Source organism: Camarhynchus parvulus, chromosome 9, assembly GCF_901933205.1.
Source record: "Camarhynchus parvulus chromosome 9, STF_HiC, whole genome shotgun sequence".
In the NCBI taxonomy this organism is placed as follows: Eukaryota; Metazoa; Chordata; class Aves; order Passeriformes; family Thraupidae; genus Camarhynchus; species Camarhynchus parvulus.
This window is the reverse complement of record NC_044579.1, coordinates 10,992,495-11,014,527: the sequence shown is the minus strand read 5'-3', so window position 1 is coordinate 11,014,527 and position 22,033 is coordinate 10,992,495. Positions and strand designations below refer to the sequence as shown.

Sequence of the window (22,033 nt, the reverse complement as noted above, 5' to 3'; positions counted from 1 at the left end):
CCTGGTACTGGCAGATACCAATCCATGAGAAGCTGATTAGAGAGGCCACCACACCTGAAACTACAACATAAACATACCCAAACTAACAGATAAGCATGTAAAAAAAATCATTAAAAAAAAAAGCACCAGTCACTCTGAAGTTTCTGGCTGTTCTTTTTTTCCTCCTTTATAAACTCTTCTAGTGTACAGCTGCCCTACCTCAAAATGTCTGAAAAGGAAGGCTCTTTTCAAAACGCAGACACTGGTAATTCTGAAATAAGTAAACAAACAGACCTCTTCTGGTTGTACTTTAGGTCAGACTATAAAACTTGAAGCTTCCAAAATTGCTAGTCATTTCTAAAAACCTTGCACAGCAACAAAACCCCAAGTGCACTCCTACATGCAATTTTATCATAAACGGCATAAACAAGCTCAACTCTAAAAGACAGCTCAAAATTGAAATATAAAATGCAACTATCTCTGGGGTACAATGTGAGCTAGAGCAGAGTGAAGTGTAGTGTTACAGGATAGCAAAGACAGCAATAATAAACTATATTCCATTAAAAGGAAAAAAATTAAATAAAAGCAGGAAGCATTTTTCTTAGCAAAATCAAATAAAGCCAGATATCTGCTGGGACAAGCTTGCTTCAGTTTGCTCTGAAGATTGTTGCTACTTACTCTCTTGTTCCTGTAAATTATGGGCCAAGGTATGATCTTCCAGAATAGCGAAGTCTCGACACACTGAAGAGGGAAACAAAGTAAAGAGAATTAGCACCAGAAAAACCAAAAACAAACAAGCTATGGCAGTCAAGGGAGCATATGAACTTCTGACAGTTTCTACTAGCCAAGGTCTGGAATTGTGGTTTTTCCCCCCCTCCTATCATCATGTCTATTTTTGTGTGTGTTTATTTCTTTGTCCTTGTTGGCATAAAATGCCTTCTTCACTCTCCCCTCAACCTCCACTTCAAGAACAGAATAGTCCATGCTAGCACTGGATCAGACCTTATGCACAAACCCCTGCATTCCATGCAAACAGAATATATATTATATATCTTTACCAATGCCCACACTGACTGCATTCAGCTAAAACCAAGGGCAAGCATTTGTTTTTACTGTGACTTTCTGTGCCAGGTTAAAGAGTCTGAGAATAGTATTTTCATGGCACAAAGGGTAGGTGCACACTGGCACCTCTCCAAAGCTGAGCAGACTGAGCTCCATGGCTCTCTCTGCATTTCTCTCAAGGCATTTCTACCAGCTCAGGTATCATTTTCAGGTGTTTCTTGTAAGCTTCACTGACTGTCTAAAGGCAGATGCTGGATTTGCACCTAGAACCCAGATATGGGATCAGTCACAGCATTAAGGGCAGGGATAACTACAGCTTCTTCAAAAGATGCTGAAAATGACCTTGAGACAAGTGAAATGGGAAACAGATTAACTCCCTTTGGCACTAGTTTAAAAGCAGCAGATTTTTTTCAATGCCTATCACTTTCCCACTTGAACTTTCAAAGGAATGCTCTACCTACACTGTAGATAAACACCAGAGTATATTTTTAACTTGTTATGATAGGCAGTAGGGCAACAAAACAGAAGCCACATACATACTGGGACAGGAACAGACACAAAGCATCATGCTCAGCCTTTTGGTGGCAGGTTCACATCAGCTTCTCTGTGAACCAAAGACAGACAGTGACCTGTCCCCCCAGACTGCAGAATGGGGCCCTTTTTCACAGATCTGCCAGACCTGGGGTTTCTGCCTGCTTTGAGGGGAGTTTTAGGCAGTGGCATCAAAAAATATACATTAGAGAGGTCTGTCATTTATTTTTCCCTCAATGTGACAAGCTAAGAAGCTTAACAGCACCCACAGAGGGGAATTATCTCCCACTTGAAACACATCACAAAGCTGAGAACTACAAGGTGCTTCTGAAGCCACAGAGGAAGTACAAACTCCTGCTGCACTCCGCTGGCAAAACCTCTGGGGAAGACCAAGATTTCTCTTTAGCAGAGCACAGGTACAGCCTAAAAGATAAACTGAAAATAACCCCAAAACCCCCAGAATGCATCAAAAGTACAAGGGGAATTTATGAGGATCCTGTTTGTGAAAGGGTTCAGAGTCAGAAAAGATAAAACATTTCCAATGCCACAAAGGAAATGAGGAAGTAGCTGCATTTCCTAAGCCATGATCCCACAAGCCTTCCCTTTTCTCACAGATGCACATGCTCCACTAGAGAAGCATCAAGACATTACTCCACACCCAGGTATCCTCACCAAATATCTGGAAGAGTTTCTAGTTGTCTGTACCAAGAGATGAGATAATGCTTTACCATATTCAATGGAGTTTTTGGTTCAGTCTGCACTGAAAGGTGTTTTAAGATGACAAAAGCTCCTAACAGCCAGAGCAACAATTCAGGGAAAGACAGTGACATGCAGCAGGGTGGAGATGAGGACAAAGGTTACACTTATATGATCCCACAGCAGCCCACTTTAAGCATGAATAAATCTGGATGGTGTAATTAAGGTTTTGCCGTTGCTTTTTTTTTCATTGCAACTTCTTTTAAAAAAAGGAAAGATGATATGAAACTCAATAGCATTGAAATGCTTCCAGTGGCCATTTCTGAACAAAGAAAGAAGTGTTGCCTTGAGCCACAGATCTGGAAAAGCCACAGCTGAGTCACAGGCAGCAGTACTATTCACAGGTGACAAACACAGAGTGCCTGGTGGTCACCAATACCTGCTTTTTACAGGATAGGGCAAGGGAATCTTGCCCTAGAGACTAATTCTGTGATCCCTAATACTGCTTCAGCTTCCTAGAACGATTGTGGAACAGCCACCTTCTGGTCACAAGAAGCATCATCTGGCTTGCTGGAAGAACCCTCCAACACATCCAACTCAGAGGTTTGAGCCCTACCACGAGTTCAGAGCTGATTAAAGACACGTCAGCACAGAGCCAGTCTGCCCAAATCTAGGGCTGTTATTACTGCCATGTATTCAAGAAGCAGCAGTTGCTCTTGACTGTTTAAAAAACAAACAAACAAACAAAAAAGAGAATGGTAGGATGGGAGGGAAGTGTTACTTTTAACTGCAACAGGTCTCTGAGCAAGTCCACAGCGCAGCTGCTTGAACAGCTGTACCAGCAAGACAAGGCACGCAGCACAGGAGCAAGGATGAACATTTCAGAGCTACACATTTTTTTGCATAAGGATCACTGCTACAAGAAATCTTTAAAAAGTACATCCTAGCCCTTCCCAAAGCCATCCTGCACAGGCTCACACACCGCTCTGATCCCTGTGGTATTCAAGAGCTCTGACTTGTCAGTCAGGCACGGTGCTGACAGCACTGGCAGAACTTTGCTCCATCCTCCCCACAGAGGCACACAAGCATAGCAGGACTTTAGCTTTGTTTTTGTTTCTTTTTACTGCATTCTACCCACACCCAGACACACTTCTCTGTTTGCAAAAGTACACATTACAGAAACATGCCTGGCACATGGGCAAGAAGTGGGAGGGCCATGGTAGGACACTGCTCCTTGTCTTTTGACAGTCTTGCACCAACCCCAGAAAAGTCTCACCTCTATCACTGAGTTTTATTCCTACAATGCAGCAATGATTGTTTAACCATTTTGGATTGACAGGCCACTGATGACTTCCTAAAGAAAGCATGGGTTCAAAATAAAAAGGCAAAGTCCACACAGACTTGTGTTGCATAGACAGACCTGCTTCTTCTAGCTGCTCCTCCAGAGAAATGCTGGAAGTAATCCATGGGTGTCCAAACAAGCAAGCAAAACAAAGTCCTCAAATTCTCAGTTCTTACAGGCTACAGTTCAGAGCTGCTGGATGTAACAGACATAAAGCAGGGACAAAGTCTCCTGTTTAGGTTGTTTTGAAGCTCAGTGACTGAGCCAAGAAGCACATATAGGCCAGAGTACCCCCTTCCCTGGTACAGCTTCCAGTTCCTGACCCAAAGCCACCTAGGTCCAGTGCCATCTCTAAGATGGCCACACAGCACCCAGACCTGGGGCTGTGCCCTGCCACCGGCCTGTCCCACATCCACACAACACTGACAAAGCAAGTGGGAATGCTGCCCTGGGATGAGCCACCAAGTTGCAGGGCTTGGACATGAATAAAGGGGCTGGGTCTTAAACCAGTGATATTGACCCACCAGTACAGAGAGAGGGAAGCAGGACAGTTACCAGTGATATGCACACTGGAAACTTCTCCATGTCTGGGTTCCCCGGTGCTCCCATCTCACAGTGGACAGACACAGCATGGAGCAGACTGGTGGGGCAGCAGAAAGCCTTGGGTTTGTTCACATGTTTGGAATCATCTGAGCATTGCTGAAGAAGCCATTTGGCTGCACACACTCTCCTGTTACAAACCCAAGCAGACAGCTTGAGCACACAGCCCTCTCTTTGTGCTGCTGTGGCTGCTGGCAGGGCAGGCAGCACAAGAAAACCTTTCGTCACTGTCAGGAACTTGGCTGGGCTGGCTGCCTCCAACTCATCTGAGCACATTATCCTCAAGTCCCATCAGCCTGAGAACAACGTGCTAAGGAAGATGAGAACATCCCATTAGGAACACAACGAAGCACTGTCAGACAGCCAGGTGGCAAAGGATGGGGACACCTGCACCTCCCTAGCAGATTTGGGGCTGATGGCAGTGCAGAACATTCCCTCACAATTAGACCCAGTACCCATGTCACCGAGCCAAGCATGACAACAGCTGCAAGTGAGGCCAAGGAAACCAATCCTTGAAGACTCACATGCAACAATGAGGCAACTATGAAATTACTGGAGATGTGGACAGGCCAGGCATGGTCTGAAATGAAGTTTCATCAGCACTAGTTCTCATTCCCTGCCCAGTCTCAGCAGGGTACAGCACAATCATTACTAGGTTCTATGTACACTGGGTTTGTGCTGAGAAATAGGATGGCCCCAAGGACAACAGACTTAATTCCTCCTCTCTGAGAGACTTTGTATTTAAGGGAAAAGAAATCCATTTCCTTACTCCCTAACTGTATGTCTAAAAAATGAAAGGTGAGATTAATATTACCTTCACTGTTGCAAATTAACTTGACTTCCCGTCCCTGGGCCCTGGCTGGGAGCCACCAGGCAGTCAAACAAGCAGCAGGGGTGCAATGAGAGCAGCTACAACTGGCAAGTCCAGCGAAGCATGGAACATTCACAACAGGTTTACCAAGTCTGATTGAGCCAATCTACCTTGGCACAGCAGGGAGCAGACCAGGAAAACACTCTGGCACAGCTGTCAATAAAGAAATGCCTGCCCAGGAATCCCCATGGCTGCTATGGCCAGCAGCCGTGCCAGCTGGGGTGGATGAGGGCAGAAGCATCACCCTTAACAGTGATAGGATCCAAAATCCACGCATGGAAGAGAGAGCTCACTTGTCTTGAGGAATCCCCGAGAGCTTCTCTGCAAGCTCCAAGCACAGATCTTCTCGTCTGGTAGCTCCCATTGCCTTTTTGTGCATTGGTGCATCTGAGGCGCTTGAAAATGTGGCTGCAGCCCTGCCTTCATGGCTGACATAAGAAAGTCCCTAGGTACAACAGCTCAGCAAAATTTCATCAAATAACCTCTTCCATTTTATATTCTGCCACCCATATAACTAACTTTCTCCAGCATTACCTCAGCTCCACAGCTCAGCATTTTTAACACCCCAAACTGTCTCAAACAGATCAAGAAAACCACACAAGAGGAGTAAAGGCAGCCTTAGATGTTGCTAGTGACACTCAGGTGGGTGAAAAAGAGGTAGGTAACACCCAGAAATGGGTGCTGTGGTGCACTGTCTCAACAAGAGGTCAGGCCCTACTGGCTTTTAAAGCAAGGTTCACAGCAAAACAGCTCCCATCACTTCTGCCTGAAGTCTTAGATCATGTTTTGACATCCACTGTGGGTCCCAAGGGCCCCCTTAGTTCACGTGGCCCATGTGACGTGTCCAGGATCCATGCCAGTTCAATAACCCAGGGACCACAGATGCATGGTCCAAGCATTTCCTTTTGGGTCTTAAAAACCATCTCTTGCTCCCCACCCCCTCCACTCCCAGCATTTTCCTGACATCACTGTGTGCTGGGTAATTCACAAAATAAACTAGGTGTGAGTCATGCTTAGTTTAGAGCATCTGCAGTTCTTGAGTTCTAATCTAAAGGACGGGAGGGAGAGGAAAGACAAAAGTAACATGAAAAAGCAGTATGATCAGCTAAAAATCAGTTTTAGGGCCTACAGAGCTGATAAATTAATGGCAAGTATCAAATGCAGCCTTTTACAAGCCAGCAGTCTCAGAAGGATGCCTGAGTTCTGTAGATTCCTGCAGATTAGAAACAAAGTTAGGACCTCTTAGAGACTCTTACCATCAGGGACTGGTCAGGCCACTCCAAGCCAGATAAACCTTCAAAATCTGGGAATTATTTCCTTGGAACAAATCCAGCCTGACCAAGCAGCCACCCAGCTGGAAGTGAAGGGCTGCCCTGACTGGGATGTTTTCTTCCCAGCCCTAGCAAAGCTGCTCTATGAGATACATGGCCCAGCCTCAGCAATTCCCATTTCTGCCCTGCCTCTCCTATCACAGCAGGACTCCTGCTGCCACACATGGGTGCTGACAGAGGCTGGCTAGGACATGTCTGGCTGCTGCAGTTACACAGCTGACATTCCTAGGGCCTTGCTCACCAGGCCTCATCATGCCAAGGAAATCAGAAAATCATGCAGGGAAAAGGTGGATCCCAGACAGAGGGCAGGTCTGGGCAGTCTGAGAAAGGGAACAATTTCTGCTCCTCAGCCACAGCATCAGAGCATCACACATAGCTGGGAGCTATGAGGCAGCACAAGGAGACTGCGTGACTCCATGGGGAACCAAACTGAGGGGTCTCAGCCTAAATCTCAAAAATGTAAACATTCAAAATAATAATAATTAAAAATAAATAAATCACCAAACCACAATGGTTTTTTTTACTAGCAGTCTTGGCCTGGAAGCTAAGAACATCTTGGGATTTGGGAAGGAGGTTATTCTCTCTGCTCTAAGCTAAATGCCTTGAGGTCAAGGCCATGAGATTTTTGTGCTCTGTCTGCACCATTCTCCAACATTAAGCTCTCACCTGCCTAACAGTGCTTTAAGAAGGAAGACTCTGCATTTTGGAATCAAACCCTCAGAACTTCATTATATTTTTTTGACCTGCCTTGAGACAGAAATCATCAACATTCACAAAGTGCCTTCTCCGAGGCTACTAGTTTGACAGTCTCACTTCTGTAAAGAAGCCTGCACACTGTACCACAGACCAGTCCCAAAGCTGAGAGAGCATCTGCTGAAGACCTCAAAGCAGAAGGTGATGTGCTTGCAGCGTAAACAGGAAGCTGGAGATACTCAAGATAGTGGAAAAATAGCACAAGGCACCTCAAAATGTTATCCTTTGAGCAAGCCCCAGCCACAAAATTTGGTAAGATTTATCATTCTGCTTTTGTACAGAAGGTTGCCATGTTTTTCATCACTGGATAATTCCACCCTACCTGGTTTCATCTGCAATGTTTTTAAATAAGAGCAAGTCTTCTTATTCCCAAAGCTTAAAACACAACCCATAGGGTGAGAATAATATAGACCATCTCTTTGCCTTCCAGAAGAAAATGCTGAGTTGGTGCATTTCAATCACAAAATCCTAGAATAACTTATGTTGAAAAAAAACATGAAGTCATCAAGTACAAGCACTGATCTGGCACTGCCAAGCTCACCACTAAAGCATATCCCTTAGTGCCACATATACACATCTTTTTAGCATCTCCTAGAATGGTGACCCAAATACTTTCCTGTTTCAACCACTGGTCATTCTTATGCTGAAGATGGTTTTTATTAACATCCCATATAAACTTCCCCTGACAGAACTTGGGCCAGTTCCTCTTGTTCCATCACTTGGTACTTGGAAGAAGATGCCAGTGGCCGCCTGCAACCTCCTGCCAGGGACTTGTAGAGAGCAATAAGGTCAACCTTGAGCCTCCTCTTCTCCAAGCTAAACACCCCCAGCTCCTCAAGGACTTGTGCTCCAGACCCTTCCCAGTTTCACTGCCGTCCTCTGGACTCATTGAGCACCTCAGTGTCTGTGCTGTAGTGAGGGGCCCAGAACTGAGCACAGGATTTGAGGTGCGGCCTCACCAATGCCCGGAACAGGGTGACGGTCACCGGCCACTCCATTGCTGACCCAGGCCAGGATGGCACTGGCCTTCTTGGCCACCTGGGCACACACTGGCTCATGTTTAGCAGGTTACTGACCAGCACCCCCAGGCCCTTTTCCACTGGGCAGCCTTCCAGCCAGTCTGTGCCAAGACTTTCAAATGTACCTAAAAATGGCATTGAGCCTTAAGAAGTAATGACATCCATGCTTTGAAAATTCACCTTTTTCAGCCATGTCCAGTTGGGTCCCCAGACACAGAGTACCCTGAGTCACAAGAGCTGTCCAATACTCCCAAGTCCTACAGCCAACATTGCTGTTACAGCGGCCGCTTTCTACTGCAGGGGCTCAACACACAGAATATATTAACACTTTAAAGCGGAGAGCAGATAGATGATATGATATGTGTTAATGTCTGCAAGTCATTACCTGCCAGGCTCAGAACACTCATCTCTGTAGAAATTTCTTGACTGCCCCAATGTCCATCTACCTGTCCAGGACTGCCTACACCCAAAAAACCACCAGTGAGCTCGGCCATTGCATTGTGGACCCACCAGTAACACCCAGGTGGGTCTCTACTACAAAAACTTCAAGGTAGGTGTATTTGTCAGGGATGGCTGTTTGACTGGCTTGACACCACAGTGAAACAGCAGACCTCAGGCAGCCAAACACTTCACTCACAACATCTGAGATTGTAACTGAGTCTGTGTATTGAAGAAGATAATCTCAACCATCAGCAAGAACAAAAGCTGTTTGTGTAGTTCATCCTGTCCGGCATTGGACACAGCTTCAGTTGACTCAGCTAATACCACACATGCAAAAGGAACAACCAACAATAAAGGCAGGGAGTTTTCCTAGAAGTCAGTTTTAACCACTACCTCCCAACCATGGACCACAGCAAAACAAACAACACTTGAGTCCAACAGCTGTGCTTTACCCTTTACCCCAAAGGCAAACTACCAAACACATCACTGGAGAGCACGGCTGGAGTTGCCTTCACCAGGAGAGGTCAAAATCTCTGGCCCACACAGGCCCCATGAGCACCACTGTAACTGTAAGACACGCCTGTAGCTGTGCCCCCTGGATCACAATACCCCTTTTCTGGAAGGTTTTTTGGTTTCTTTTGCAGACAGAATGTCATGGTACCTGGTACCTTTAGCTTTAAACCCAACACCACTCATTTAAATTGTTTTTCTATTACCCCTCCCTTACACCAGTCTCTTGTCAAGTGCAACTCAAAACAGCCACCCACTCAGAAAACTGCTGGGGCATGGAGCTTGCATCTCAAGAGATTTGCACTGTATGTACACTCCCTTACCCCACACCCATCTCCAACAGCAATCACTGTATTCTGTTGTTTTATCTGTTTAATTCAGCTCTTATTTCAGCATTTTAACTAATTTTACACCACAAAAAACTTCCGGAAGGACACACTGTGTTTCCTAGATAAGCAAAATTTCTGTTCTCTTACACACACTAAGTTTCCCAGATAGGCAAAACTCCCATTCTCTGATGAATGCACAGCCAAACCCCTCGTTCAGTTCAGCAGTTTCTCTGTAGAGAGCTGGCAGGCCCACTTTGTGGTTCAGGATGGCTTTCAGGAGCCATGTCACCCTGGATTGCAGATATTTCACCAGCATTTCTCAGCCCTCAGGCTGTGGTGAATAACCTCACACAGCAGCTCCAAAGAGGCAACTGGGAGCAGAGATAATGCAAAGTGTCAGCTCTCACAGGGCTCTCCTCTAGCTTAATCCTGAAAGATAATGCAGAAAAATACAAGGGAGACAGGATGCAAAAAGGGAGGTTTGAACACCCCTCTGGTGCAGCTTCATGCCCTGACTCAGTTTAGTGACTGCTTTACAAAAGGCTGACTGCTGGAAACCTCACACCCACACAGAAGCTGCCAAGTGCCAAAAAAAGGTTCAAGTTCCTCTCTAACCCCACAATGTGCTTTTACGTGACAGTGACCTGCAGTTGTACAGAGAAACAATAACCTCTGGAAAAAACAAGCAGAATAAAGAGTCCCCAGAGATGCCACCTTCTCTTCAGCCTTTGGATGACTAGAGCCAAGCCTGAGACTGCTCCATGGCTTGTAGCTGCACCAGAGCTGCATCTGAAAGGACACACCACAGTGGCAGTGCACATTCAAACCAGCCAGGTTTTATTCCTCCAGATCACATACTAAGAGAAGCAAAGCTCCAGCAGGATGGGCCTCTGAGCAGCCTCCCCTGCCAGCTGCTGCATTCGAACCAGAAGGTATCTGAACTAACCCTGCAGTCAGCTCCAATTCTTGCACAGATTCCTATCAGCTTCCTTTTCCCTAGAAAGGTGGCTGCTAGGATGCAAGCAAAGACTCCTGTCAGCCACCCGTTCAGCTGCTGCCAGCACTGCAAAGCTGCTCTGCAAGAACAACTATCCTCTACCCAACCAACCGAGGCTGTTGGTTTGTTCCAAAACCCTTTTCCTTTGCTCCGCTAGCTCCTCACGGGAACTCTTGCCTCTCCCTGTTGCTTCCTGTGTTTAAGTTCTCCAGGTTTATTAGTCAGCTCTGGGGAACACAAAGTACCAAAGCTGGCCCCAGATCAGTCAAAATTCCACATCCATCTACAAGTAACAAATCAGTAAAGCTAGAGCACTAACAATACATGTTCCCTTTCCTGTCACAACCTTGTGTTGGCACACTGCCCTAAGTGCAAACTACAGATTTAAAACCCTGGCATACAAGGGTAAGAATAAGTCTCTGGCTTCTGAGACCAGATGGACAGGGAGGCAGAGCTCCCTGCATCATTTTGAAGCAAACTGCTTTGTGGCATCTGAGCCCACAGTTCATACACATTGCAAAGTATGAGGAAGAAGCAGGCTGGCAGCCTTTTCTCCTCTCTGAGAGCACTAAATGAGCTCCAGGTCAGTAAAGGTATTTTTTTTTTGCTTTGGGAACTGCATCACCTTCAGGTGATATTGCATACTCTCAGCTTCTTAAAAACAAGAAAAAGTAAAAAAAAGAACAGTTAAATCAGGACCAAGTTAAGTTCACCTGTTACACACCCAGAGTTGGTGCTGTGGGCAATGCCAGCTGCCTGGAATACCAGGTAACTGAGCACTGAGCTGGAGACAAACCTGCTTTTTCCACCTTGCATCAGGGATGTGCGGAATCCAGGCAGGGCTGTGCAGCCCTAGCCAAGGACTCAGTCCTTCCAGCCCTGCAATTAAGGTCAGGAGAGCTCAGCCTCTTCCCAACATCAACTTCCTTTGGAAACCTGGCGCCAGGCAGATGGCCTGCAGGAGAGCACAGCCCTGAGAACAGCAGAGCTCTCTGCCTGCCATGAAAACAGCCAACACCCTGGTGCCTTGGAAAATTCCCAGGCCTTCTCCGTGCTCTGCTCCACCACCTCACCTCAGCAGCATTGCCAAAGGCTCCAGGAGCTGCTGCTGAATTCAGGTCATAAATCCTTCCCAGGCCACCAGCCAGCACCTCAATAATAAAACTAATACCAGTGCAGGAGGAGAGGCCATTTCTTTGCACCAGGATGCTACAAGTAATGCTTGCTGTAACCAGAACAGATAGATATAATAAGCTGCTTTTGCAGTGCAAAATCATTGTGCTGTGCAGAGATGGAGAAGCTTTCCATCCCCTCCAGAAGAGGCTTCCCTGAGCCAGACCAGCATTACCCCAAGCCATGTGCCAAGTCAGTGGCAACAGTCCCTCTGCGAGGAGCATTTCCAGCCAGAGCACACTCCAGCCTCTTGTCCTGTCTGGATGTAAGGAGCCAATGCTACACACATAATGCAGAAAGGAATTTAAACCCCTGCCTTCTCACTGCCAGGAAATACTCCTGTTTGCATAAACTTCCTTCCTCCCTCCCTTTTGCCCCATTACTTCTCATGTCACTCCTGTCAGTGTCTTTATGGAATGTCTGTGTCCCAGTGTTTCAAATATTTCCTCACTTAGGTCCTTTTCCCCTTTGTCATCACTTATTGAACACCACATACTGAGCCCACATAACATTTCCCCTTAGAGCTGACTCCTCTGGTTACCAAGTTCTGGTTCAGCAAAAGGGCTCAGGAAAGGATGAACAAAAATGCACACAGGAACTCAGTTTCACTGCACGTGGCTTGTCACACCTCTTTTGAAAAGGGAAGTGAAGAAAAGTGACTCACTCACAAACTCACTTTGACTTTCTGTCCTGAAGAGCACATAATGCAGGGTAGAGCTACCAAGTGCACACAAACCAAACCTCTACCAAGCCAGGCCAAAGACAAAAGGATCTCCCTATTTTGGCCGACAGAGCATTGTGGCGGTGACATCGTGGGTTGGTGTGCAATGAAAATAACCATCAGTTGAGCTTCAGGAGCCTGACACAAAATAATTGGGCAGGTGCAGATGAGCTGTGCTAGGCTCTGAGCAGGCTTTCATCTATACCTTTCTCCCCACGAAGAGTAACACTTCTGGCAAGCTTAATTCACAGGGTGCCTGGGGTTACAGGGTAAATTTTATGAGCACTAAGGCCTGACTGATCCCCTTTGCTCAAGGTAAAGCTCACAACAGCACTGCCTTGCACCCCTTACACAGCCAGCCTGATGCTGCACTCTCCTGTTCTCTTCCCAGACCAGCTAAAACATCCATCCCAGCAGCCATGCAGTGTCAAGGCCACACAACACTCACTCAGTGAGCTGTGTGGTATCTTTTCAAGTACTGAGAAAGAAAACAGCAGGAAGGCTCCAATTTCTACTTCTCAAAAAATAAGTATAAATGAAGCATCAAGGGACCTTCACAAAGTCCTATACATGTTCTGTGGAAAAGCCAGTGCTGTAAGGTGAACAGAGAGCATCATTGACACACGTCAGCCTCCAGGGAGAGTGCAGCTTTCCTGGTGGAAATGTCCAGCAAGCATGCCCTTTGCTCCCTGCAATGCAGCCAACCAGCAGTGAACAGCAGCTGTCCTTATCACTTTCTGGGAGAACAGCTGAAGGTCAAGCCAGCAGTGAGTGTCACGCCAGAAAAAGGACCTAAAGCTTCTCAAGTTTTAAGGCAATTTCACCAACAGACCAACCTCCTCCCTCAGCCCTTCAGCCTTCAAAGTAGCACTACACAGGAGTAGCAGTGAAGGAGCAGGAAGCCAACCAGCTGGGGACATTCTGGAAAGGGGAGAAGGAAACAGGCAAGGAACTTGTCGCTTTGTCCTATAAATCAGCACATTTATGTGAACTGGATAACTCTGAGCAAGAAAAAGAAAGCTTATTCCAGCAAAACAGAAGTTTCACACAGCTCCAAGGCATATCCCATTGTTTTTCCAAGTGGGGTTTTTCTTGCACCAGAGAGAGTAGAACTGGCCTTTCCTGCTCCTTGCAGCAGCCATCTCCAACTCCTGCCTGGCATCCTCTGACGTTTCCCATGGCCACAGGAAATGAAAGATTAAACAGAGGCCCGTGGTGACCATAAACACACTGCTCAGCTGGGAGCATTCCTCAGAGACCAGCAATGGGTGATGGACCAAGTTACGATGTCGTGTCGTAAACGGTAGAAAACCCCCTGCTGCTATCCCTGTATCCCCAGGAATCAGTGCAAAAACAGGCTGTGTCCCCTCTTACCCCCATCCAAAAATCTGCCAGGAGCCAAGGAAACATCTCTGCAAAAAGCATCAATGGAAGTCTTGGGGTGTCTTTCTGCCAAAGCTTTTTGAGCAATCTTTTTGCCTCAGTACAACCTCCAGAGCAGCTCACAGAAATGTTAAGGATTTAGGGATGGGAGGAGGCAGACCTGCTTGTTCAGCTGCCTTTCAGAGCCAAGAGCATGAAATATGCTAATCCTGCCCATCTCTGCCAAGCACTGCAGACCCAGAACCACTGAATGCAAAATAAAACTTTCACCCAGCTTTAACCAGAAGTGAAATGAGTGCCACAGCCTCAGCTACAGAACTCATGCATGCTGGAAAAACAGATCTCCTATTACCCAGAAGAGCTGGATGTGAGCCAGTGACCCGTGTCTATGTCCCATCACTCTCCACCTCCCCACTGCCCTCAAGCCATCCATCTTGCCTGAATTTCTCAGAGCCCTTAAACCTTAAAGGAAGTCACAAAGCAGAAAATCATGATGCTGCAAAGAAAAATCCCAGCTGGAGCCAAAGGGCATGAGGCAGGTGGCTTCACAATGACCCAGCTGACCCTCAGCTGCTCTCAAAATTGTTGCCCTGATTATACTAATCCAGTTAAAGGCCAATGCTTCCTTCAGATGAATACAGCTGACAGCTCATCCCTCAAAACCATTCCCCTGAAAAACCCCTAAGCAGAATCCTTCCTCATCAGACACTGTGCCAGCCATTCACACTTCCTCAATCCTCTTCCACCTCTGACAGACATCAAATTTCTCCTGTCCATTCTCATGCTGCTGAGCACAGACAGGCACCAAAGGCCTCATTATTAGCCAATAACCTCAGTCTGCTCCATGGAAGCCTGACACATTGCACCTCAGACCTTATCCCCCTCCCCAGTCACTGAGAGGGTCAATAGCCAGGAGGTTTTTATTGCAGGAGTCTCAGCAGAGGTCATGTTAAGCTGCAGAGGTCAGCAGAAAGGTCTGTAGCTGGGAGGAAGAGGAAGACTGATGCTAACAGCAAACTTTTATTCAATTTATGCTAAGGCAAAAGAGAGCCAGCCAGACTGCCTGCCCCAGAGAACACCTTGCCAAGACAGAAAACATTCAAGCTCTTCCTGTTTCCCCAAGGTCACAGTCAGAGCTGTATCTTTTACTACCATGTTTTGGATACTGGCCTCTTGGGCAGCAGATTGCAACCAGCAGCATTTGAATGTACAGCTCCCAAAAGTCAAATCAGGTGCAGAACAAAGAGTGGAAAGCAGCGTGAGCACTGTTGTATCTCTCCATGCACAGGTACCACAATCAGCCTTTGTCAAGGCTGGAGCTTCAGCCAGGAGTGGCAGGGTCAGTTCTAATCATCAGCCCAGACATACCACCCGTGCATTTCTTTACGGTACTACTAAAAATAAAATTCAATAAAAACACTTCACCCACTGCAAATTTCCATAGTTCTCCAGAGCTGCACACTACTGGGGCAGAGTTTAGAGTCCCCCCCCCCTCCCGACCTCTCCCTTTTCTCTCCTCACAGAGAATTCAAACTAGCAGGAAGATGAGGAGCCCCTGGGAGAATGGCCAGACCTGGGTTTTTTCGGCTGCTGCCAACTGATGGCTCTTGGAGACTGCAATGGATGAAGGACTGAGCCTCAGCCTGAGCAGACAGGCATTCCCTTCACAAAGACGTTGCCTCAGACCTTTGGAAAGGCAAGAGCAGACAGGACCACAGGTACATCCTCCAGAGAGGGGTATGGTTTGCACAGCTCCTAAACACCTCCCTTGCAGTTCAGCCTGCCTGCATGCAGCCAGAAATGCCTCTCAAGTCCAAGGGCTCACTCACTGCAGGCAGCCAAAAGAGGGTGGAGCCCTTCCCAAACAGCTCCTAGGAATGCATCAGGTCACAAGAGACAGGAGGCAGTTAAGAGATCAAGCAGAGCCCAAGACAATTTTATTTGCTTTATAAGTAGCTAATCAAAATAATGTTTCTAGGATGTTTTTATCACCAAAAAGCTCACAAATAAGACCTCTAGTAAAAAAGATCTACACACACAAAGCTGAGCAATCTGCTAAGGTAGGTCAAAAGAGCAAACAGCAAAGGCTGTTTTGTGAAAAGCAAGTATGTCACAGACACTTGGGAGATGAACAGAAATGCAGGCAGAAAAGCACAGGCCACAGATTGCAACTAACACCAAAACAAATAACTTACATGAGGTTTAGTGACCACAGAGGTCAGATCCACTCTACTACTCACGGAAAAATGGGTCTGTAACAGCAGGCTGCAGCAGCAAGGTGTAGTTCATACTAGGAAAAGTGGGTTTTGAGGGTGTATTTTACACCAGTAAACCCCTGCCCACAAAATAAACTGGACCACCTGAAGTGGTTTTCACCAGCAAAATGCCATCCACCTCAGGCCTTGAGCTGATATGTGTTTAGAGATAAAAGAGGAGGAAAGTAAACACAAGAAGCAAGACCTCCTGCAGCACCTAGCTAGAGTTATCAGATTTTCACTGCCATCGCTGCACTGAAATGATCCCACTTTTAGAAGAGCTTTTGAGATCACTCCAGAAGAGGAGGATGACACTGTCTTTCAGCAGTCCTGAAAGGGAGAACCCCAACACCTCCCCTCCTGAAGCAGAGCTGGTGAAGAACAAAGTACTCAAACCAAAAGGTTCTTCATTGTTAATGAATGACTCAGCCGACCTTTACCCTACACAAAGAAAGGGAAGGCCTTTTCCAGAAAGATCAACAGTGATTTCTCTATCAGGAACAATAAATATTTCCCTCGGTATGGCAGGCAATGCTTTTCTTTCCTTGGCTGGCATTGACACAGAGCACGAAAAGACCTAATCGAAACCATAGCTCAGTCTCAACACTTTCCAAAACAAAAACAAGTGATGCCATTAAACTAAAAGTGTGACACATGCCTGAGGCTTTGCAGAACATGGCTCAAACCTCATCTACTTTGCACGTTGCTCTGGCACACTACTTTAATCCCATTGCTATCAAGTAACAACAGATCGTAGTAACAGGACACTCTTGAAGTTTAATCCACACTATAGCATAGGTGCAAATTTCCCAGGGACTGCTTGAGTTACATGTACTTTCATTCAGAGTGTAAACGACCTCAGCTCAGCCCAGTTAGTTCAACTCAAAAAACTAATAAAGGCAAATCAAATCCGGCCTACTTAAATTGTGACTATAAGCATCTACACAAGGACTTAATTCACTTTAATCAACCCACTGGAAAGGTTAATTGGATTCATTTTCTTGAGTTACCAACCATGTGTGGACAGACACTAAGGATGAGATCTTTACCACACTAAAATGGCCAATAACAGTTCCGCTAATGACTTAACAGGAGGAATATTAACCCCTAAAACATCAACTTCAGCTTTTGTTCCAGTAACACTGAGTGAAGCATTAAAGGATGACAGGAGGTCAAAAGGAAACCCCAGCTGCCTGCACAGAAATAGGTTTTCTACTCTTGGCCAGCTAAACCATCAAATTCACAACTGCTATTTTGTAAGAATTGAAATTTGGAAAAAAAAATGACCAGTGGCAAGAGAAACAAGTTTAAGGAAGTTCGTTTTTTTTAGGCAGGAAACCATTGCTCTCTATTACTAGAGAGTAAATCTAAACTAACTTGATTATGACAGAGCTTCTACTGGTTTATATCACAAATCACTGTCAGAAAGAACAAACTATCTCCTACAAAGCTTTCTAAACCCAAAGCAGCTCCAGGGCACATTTAATTGAGCTCAAAGGCACACGTGTGAGGCAGACACTGTGCTAACAGGGAAGCCGAGGCCTGGCAGAAGGTGAATCCGTGCTCTGAGCACAGGCCAAGCCAGCGGGACCCCTGGAAGCGAGGGGGGCACGGGGGGTCTGCGGGGCGGGAGCGGCTGCTTGGGGCTCCAAGCCCAATGCAGGCCAGTCTTCATAAAAACCAGTAGGTTAATTGTTTGTAACCGGGGCCTCAAAATCACCAGTCCCCCTCAAATCGCCAAATCTATGGATATTCACAGTTCTGCTCCCATTTTTCCAACGGCCCGAGCGGAGCCTCCGACCCTGGCCGAGCAGTGACTGCCAGGGACAGACAGACAGACAGACGGACAGACATCGCTGCTCGTTTATCTCCCGCAGGGCGCCCCGGCTGCCTCAGCCCCCGCGGGAGCGCAGCCCCGGCCGGTGCCCCCAGCCCGGCTGCCCGGGCGCGGCGGGGGGAGCGCGGCGGCGGCGCCGGCAGCAGCCTCGGCCCCGGCGCAGACAAAGGGCTGCGCCCTCCCTCCCGCAGCGCCGCTCCTCGCTCGCTCCTGCCGGGGAGCAGCTGCGCTGCCAGCCCGACCCCCGCCGCTCTGCCGGGGAGGGGAGCCGGAAGCGAGGCCAGCACAGCGGCCACGGCTCTCTGTCCAGCGACAGCGGCTCTGTCCAGCCACTGCCGCTGCTCCGCCGCCGGCCTCCGCCTCTCGTCCCCTCCCGCCACCCGCCGGACACCCCGCACCAGCAGCGGGACAGCCCCGGGAATCGCGGGGCCACGGCCGGAGCACGGACCGCCCCGTCCCCTCCCGCTGACCCGGCTCCCCGCCAGCGGCGCGAACCGCAGCGGCGCCTGGAAATTGTAAAATGATAACGTTTAAGAAAAACCACCCCAAACCAACAGTTTCCCTCCTTGCCTCGCTCCCATTTCCCCCACACCGCCCCGTCCCGTCCAGCGCCCCCTCCTCCCCGCGCCGGGGTGAGCCGCACCTTCCTTGACTCCGGGCAGCTTGGAGTGGTCGATGCCGATGCCGGCCATGGCCGGGCCCGCGCCCCGCTGAGGGCGGCCCCGCTGAGGGCAGCGCGGCGGTGCCGCCCGCGCCCCGCACCACAAAGTTGGGAGCGGATGGAGCCGGCGCGGCCGGGCCGTACGGCGCGGGAGAGCGGACAGAAAGCGCCGGGCGGGGCGGAGCGGGGCCGCCTCACCGCCCCTCGCCCCCCTTCGGGGAGGCGGACGGGGGCGTCCCGGGCTGCTTCCCCCTCCCCTTCGCCGGCGGGGCTCGGGCAGCAGCTCAGCGGGACGGGCAGCTTCCGAGGGCAGTTATTTATACATTTGGGGTTTTAATTTTTTATTATTATTATTTTATTGTTTGGCGGGGTGTTAGCTGCTTTGAGGCCACGCCGGGAGGCCGGGGCGGCTGTCAGAGCGCTCGGACAGCTCCGCTCCCCCGGCGCTCTCCCGTACCGGGTCCGGCTGCCTGTGCCCCTCATCCCCGAACCAGCCCACCCCCTGCTCGCACTGTTCCGCCGGCCTGGCAGAAGCAGACGTGTCCCGGGGAGCCTCGGAGCCGCTGCCCGGCGGTGCCACGGCCCCGCACCTTGTCCCTCAGGGCGGGGGCGGTGTTGGCACGGGCACCTCCCGAGGAGAGGCGAGAGATTCCCGAACACGAGCACTGTGAGGCCTGCGGACCCCGGCCGTGCTCGGCCACACACGGGTGCTGCCGGCTCTCGGCGGAGATGGAGGATTTACAGCTGCTGCCCACCTTGGTTTGCCGGCAGCACAGAAACAGAACGCGATGATGTTCCGTGGGTAAAGGGGAGAAGATAAGAGGAAGAGGATTTGGGGTTTAGGGATGTCTGAGCTTCTCTGGGCTGTGCTCAGCACAACCAGTCACTCATGTCAGCTGTTACGTTTGGTCGTAATGCGTGACACTGAGGACTGTGCAAGCAGAAGAAGAAGTTAATATTCCCACATTCAAAATGAGTTACTCCCAGCATCTGTTCCAATGACCCATGGCTCCTGTGCCACCGGTGAGCAGGGGATACAGAGGCTGAGCCCGTTTCCTGCTCCCCCTCTCCAACAGGCTCTGGAAAGCTCTGCCCTGTGGGTGAATGGGATGTGAGCTGAGAGGGAGACAGAGCAGGATGTCAGATGTCAGAATAAAACATCAAAGGGAACAACAACAAAAAGCAAAAGCATTGAAAAAAATTACAAAAAAAATTATTTCCAGAAGGTTAGCCTTGTGCTACTCCTGAATTTTCTAGTCCTGTTTCCTGAAACTCAGGAACTGTCTGTCCCAAATTCTGCCCCTTTCAAACAATACTTCACCAAACCCAATGTGGGTATGCATAGACTCAATTCAATCTGACTGCCTTCACCTTCCCTTCAACTTAGCCTCCTGCACAGAAAAAGCCATGGAGTTGTGTGTATTTGTGATCCCTTCTCACATTGCACACACCTAGTACACCTCTCCTGCGTGCTGGCACGCTCTCAGAGCTGATGGGCCTCCTGCCTAGAGGGATGTGGGACCCACTTACAGAGAGGTGAGCAGTGCACAGCTGAGCCCCACTCCACAGGTTCTCCATATGATCACACAGATGGGGATTAGTCACAGGGTCTTGCCCCTCCAAGGGGCAGCTCACACTGATTATCTCCTGTCACAGTCTCAGCTCTGCCCAGCTCCTCCTTCTAATCCCCCTGCCATCCACACAAGCAGTAAAACTGGAATTGCAAATAATCCCCATGGTTTCAGCCAGCTCTGGGCTAATGACAGGTATAAAATCCATTCCTAGTTTCTCCTAAATTAGAGTTTTTCTGAACTCAGATATTCCTCTGGACATCCTTCACCTTTTTCATGATCAAGCTTTTTGATCACTTAATAAGATTTTTATCGGACAAAAGTGAGGACAAAAGAAAAGGCCAAGCAACCAGGACTATACAGCAGAAGTGGCAATGAATGTACTGATCTGACACAGGTCACACCTTTCCAAGCCCAGAGTATGGTTTTCTCCTGTCCTTCTCTCATTATGAAGTATTCAAGTCAGAGCAGCAGAAGCTGAAATCCTGGAGCATTCACATTTACGCAGCAGCTTTAATGCAACAGAGCCACTTTATGGCCCTGCATTTATGAACAAAGCTTTAAAGCTGTCCATCCCAATGGTCATGCACTTTACTCCACACACACAGCTTTTTGCTCTAGCCTTCAGTAATGGATTTATATCATATTAAGTTGTCTGTCTAGGGCCAAAACCAGCAACATAAATTAGTCATAAATCTGCACTGTATTCAGGAGATTCCATTGTTGGGATGATGTGGCTTTGGCTGTTGTTATGAATGAACTGTCTTCCTGCATGTGTTTAATTTCACTAAAGTAAGATCTGGTACCCAGTGCTCAAAGTCACAGCAGAGCAGTTCCTGATTTCAGGTTTCTAATACACAAATTATGGGCTCCTAATGCCTTCCTGTAGCTATATTTATTCATCTTGCAAGGTTTGCTGAAGCTTGAACGGTGCTCTGCTAGAACCTTAAGAAGCTACAGGAACACAAAGTAAATCACATTTTGTTCATGCTGCTGGAAATGTGGAAATGCAGGGAACATCTCCAGCTGTCAGAGCACAGAAAGGCTGGAGCAGGGTCCTGGGAAGGGTAATGCAGGCAAAACCCTGTCAACATTGTCAGCCTGTTCCCTAAGGCAGTGTATTATACACCAAATATTTTCTTTGCCTTCTTGAAATCAGTTTTCTCTCTCATTTTAGCTTGATTTTTGAGAGATTATTCAGATGAAGTCTCTGAAATTGGAAGATGGCATTTATCACTTGATTATAGAAGATCCAAAAATGACCACAGGAATCAGGGAATGAGCTCCTGATGTAATGCTAGCAGTGCAGCAGCATCGCATCTTAGGCTCCATCAAAGGGCTCCTCAGTGTGGTCGATCTCAAATCACCCTCCCAACTCTCACTTGTGTCTGCAAGCTGCAGCTTCTAGGCAAAAAGCATGAAAGGTGTTTGTTCTGAGAGTCTGTCATCAGCTTTTCCTGTGCAAATTGTACAGCACCTACCTTGACAAGTAGTACATGTTGCAGTGGGTAGGTGAATCCCAATAAAGCTGGGAAAAGTAACCACTTCCTGTTATTGAAGATAACAAGACAGTGACCTTCACTCTTTTATAAAAGCAGGTACTTATTCTCACACAACCTTCTGTTGGAAGAAAAATCCATATTGTTTCCCATGAAAAAAGCAGAATTCGATCTGACTTTAACTCTTCTCTCATGGAGTAATTTAATTCAGAAGAGATTTTGCAGGGCACTACTCCAGCCCCCTGCTCAAAGCAGGACTGGCTTCAAAATCTGATGAGGTTGCTCAGTGCCTTCCCCAGGTGAGGTTTGAAAATCTCCAAGGCTAAAGATCACACCACCTCCCACTATGATTTTTCTTCTTGTGTCTTGGTGGACTTCTCCTGGCTGCAGCCTGCAAATGTGGACCCTGGTCCTTGCACTGTGTGCCCAGCTTGGCTCTGCTTTCCAGCTGCCCCTCTCCATGGCAGACCAC

At 48.0% G+C, this 22,033-nt stretch overlaps 1 protein-coding gene across 1 annotated transcript in view; it reads right to left on the bottom strand.

The window, feature by feature from the left end:
• CCDC50 (coiled-coil domain containing 50) overlaps window positions 1-18,658 on the bottom strand; it is a 42,606-nt gene extending 23,948 nt beyond the window's left edge. The window contains exons 1-2 of the mRNA XM_030954292.1: window positions 18,474-18,658; window positions 658-720 (exon numbers count right to left, since the gene is read on the bottom strand). Coding sequence (XP_030810152.1) covers window positions 658-720; window positions 18,474-18,522 — 112 coding nt within the window. The 5' untranslated portion in view covers window positions 18,523-18,658. The remainder of the gene's footprint in view (window positions 1-657; window positions 721-18,473) is intronic.
• Window positions 18,659-22,033: the final 3,375 nt, after the last annotated feature.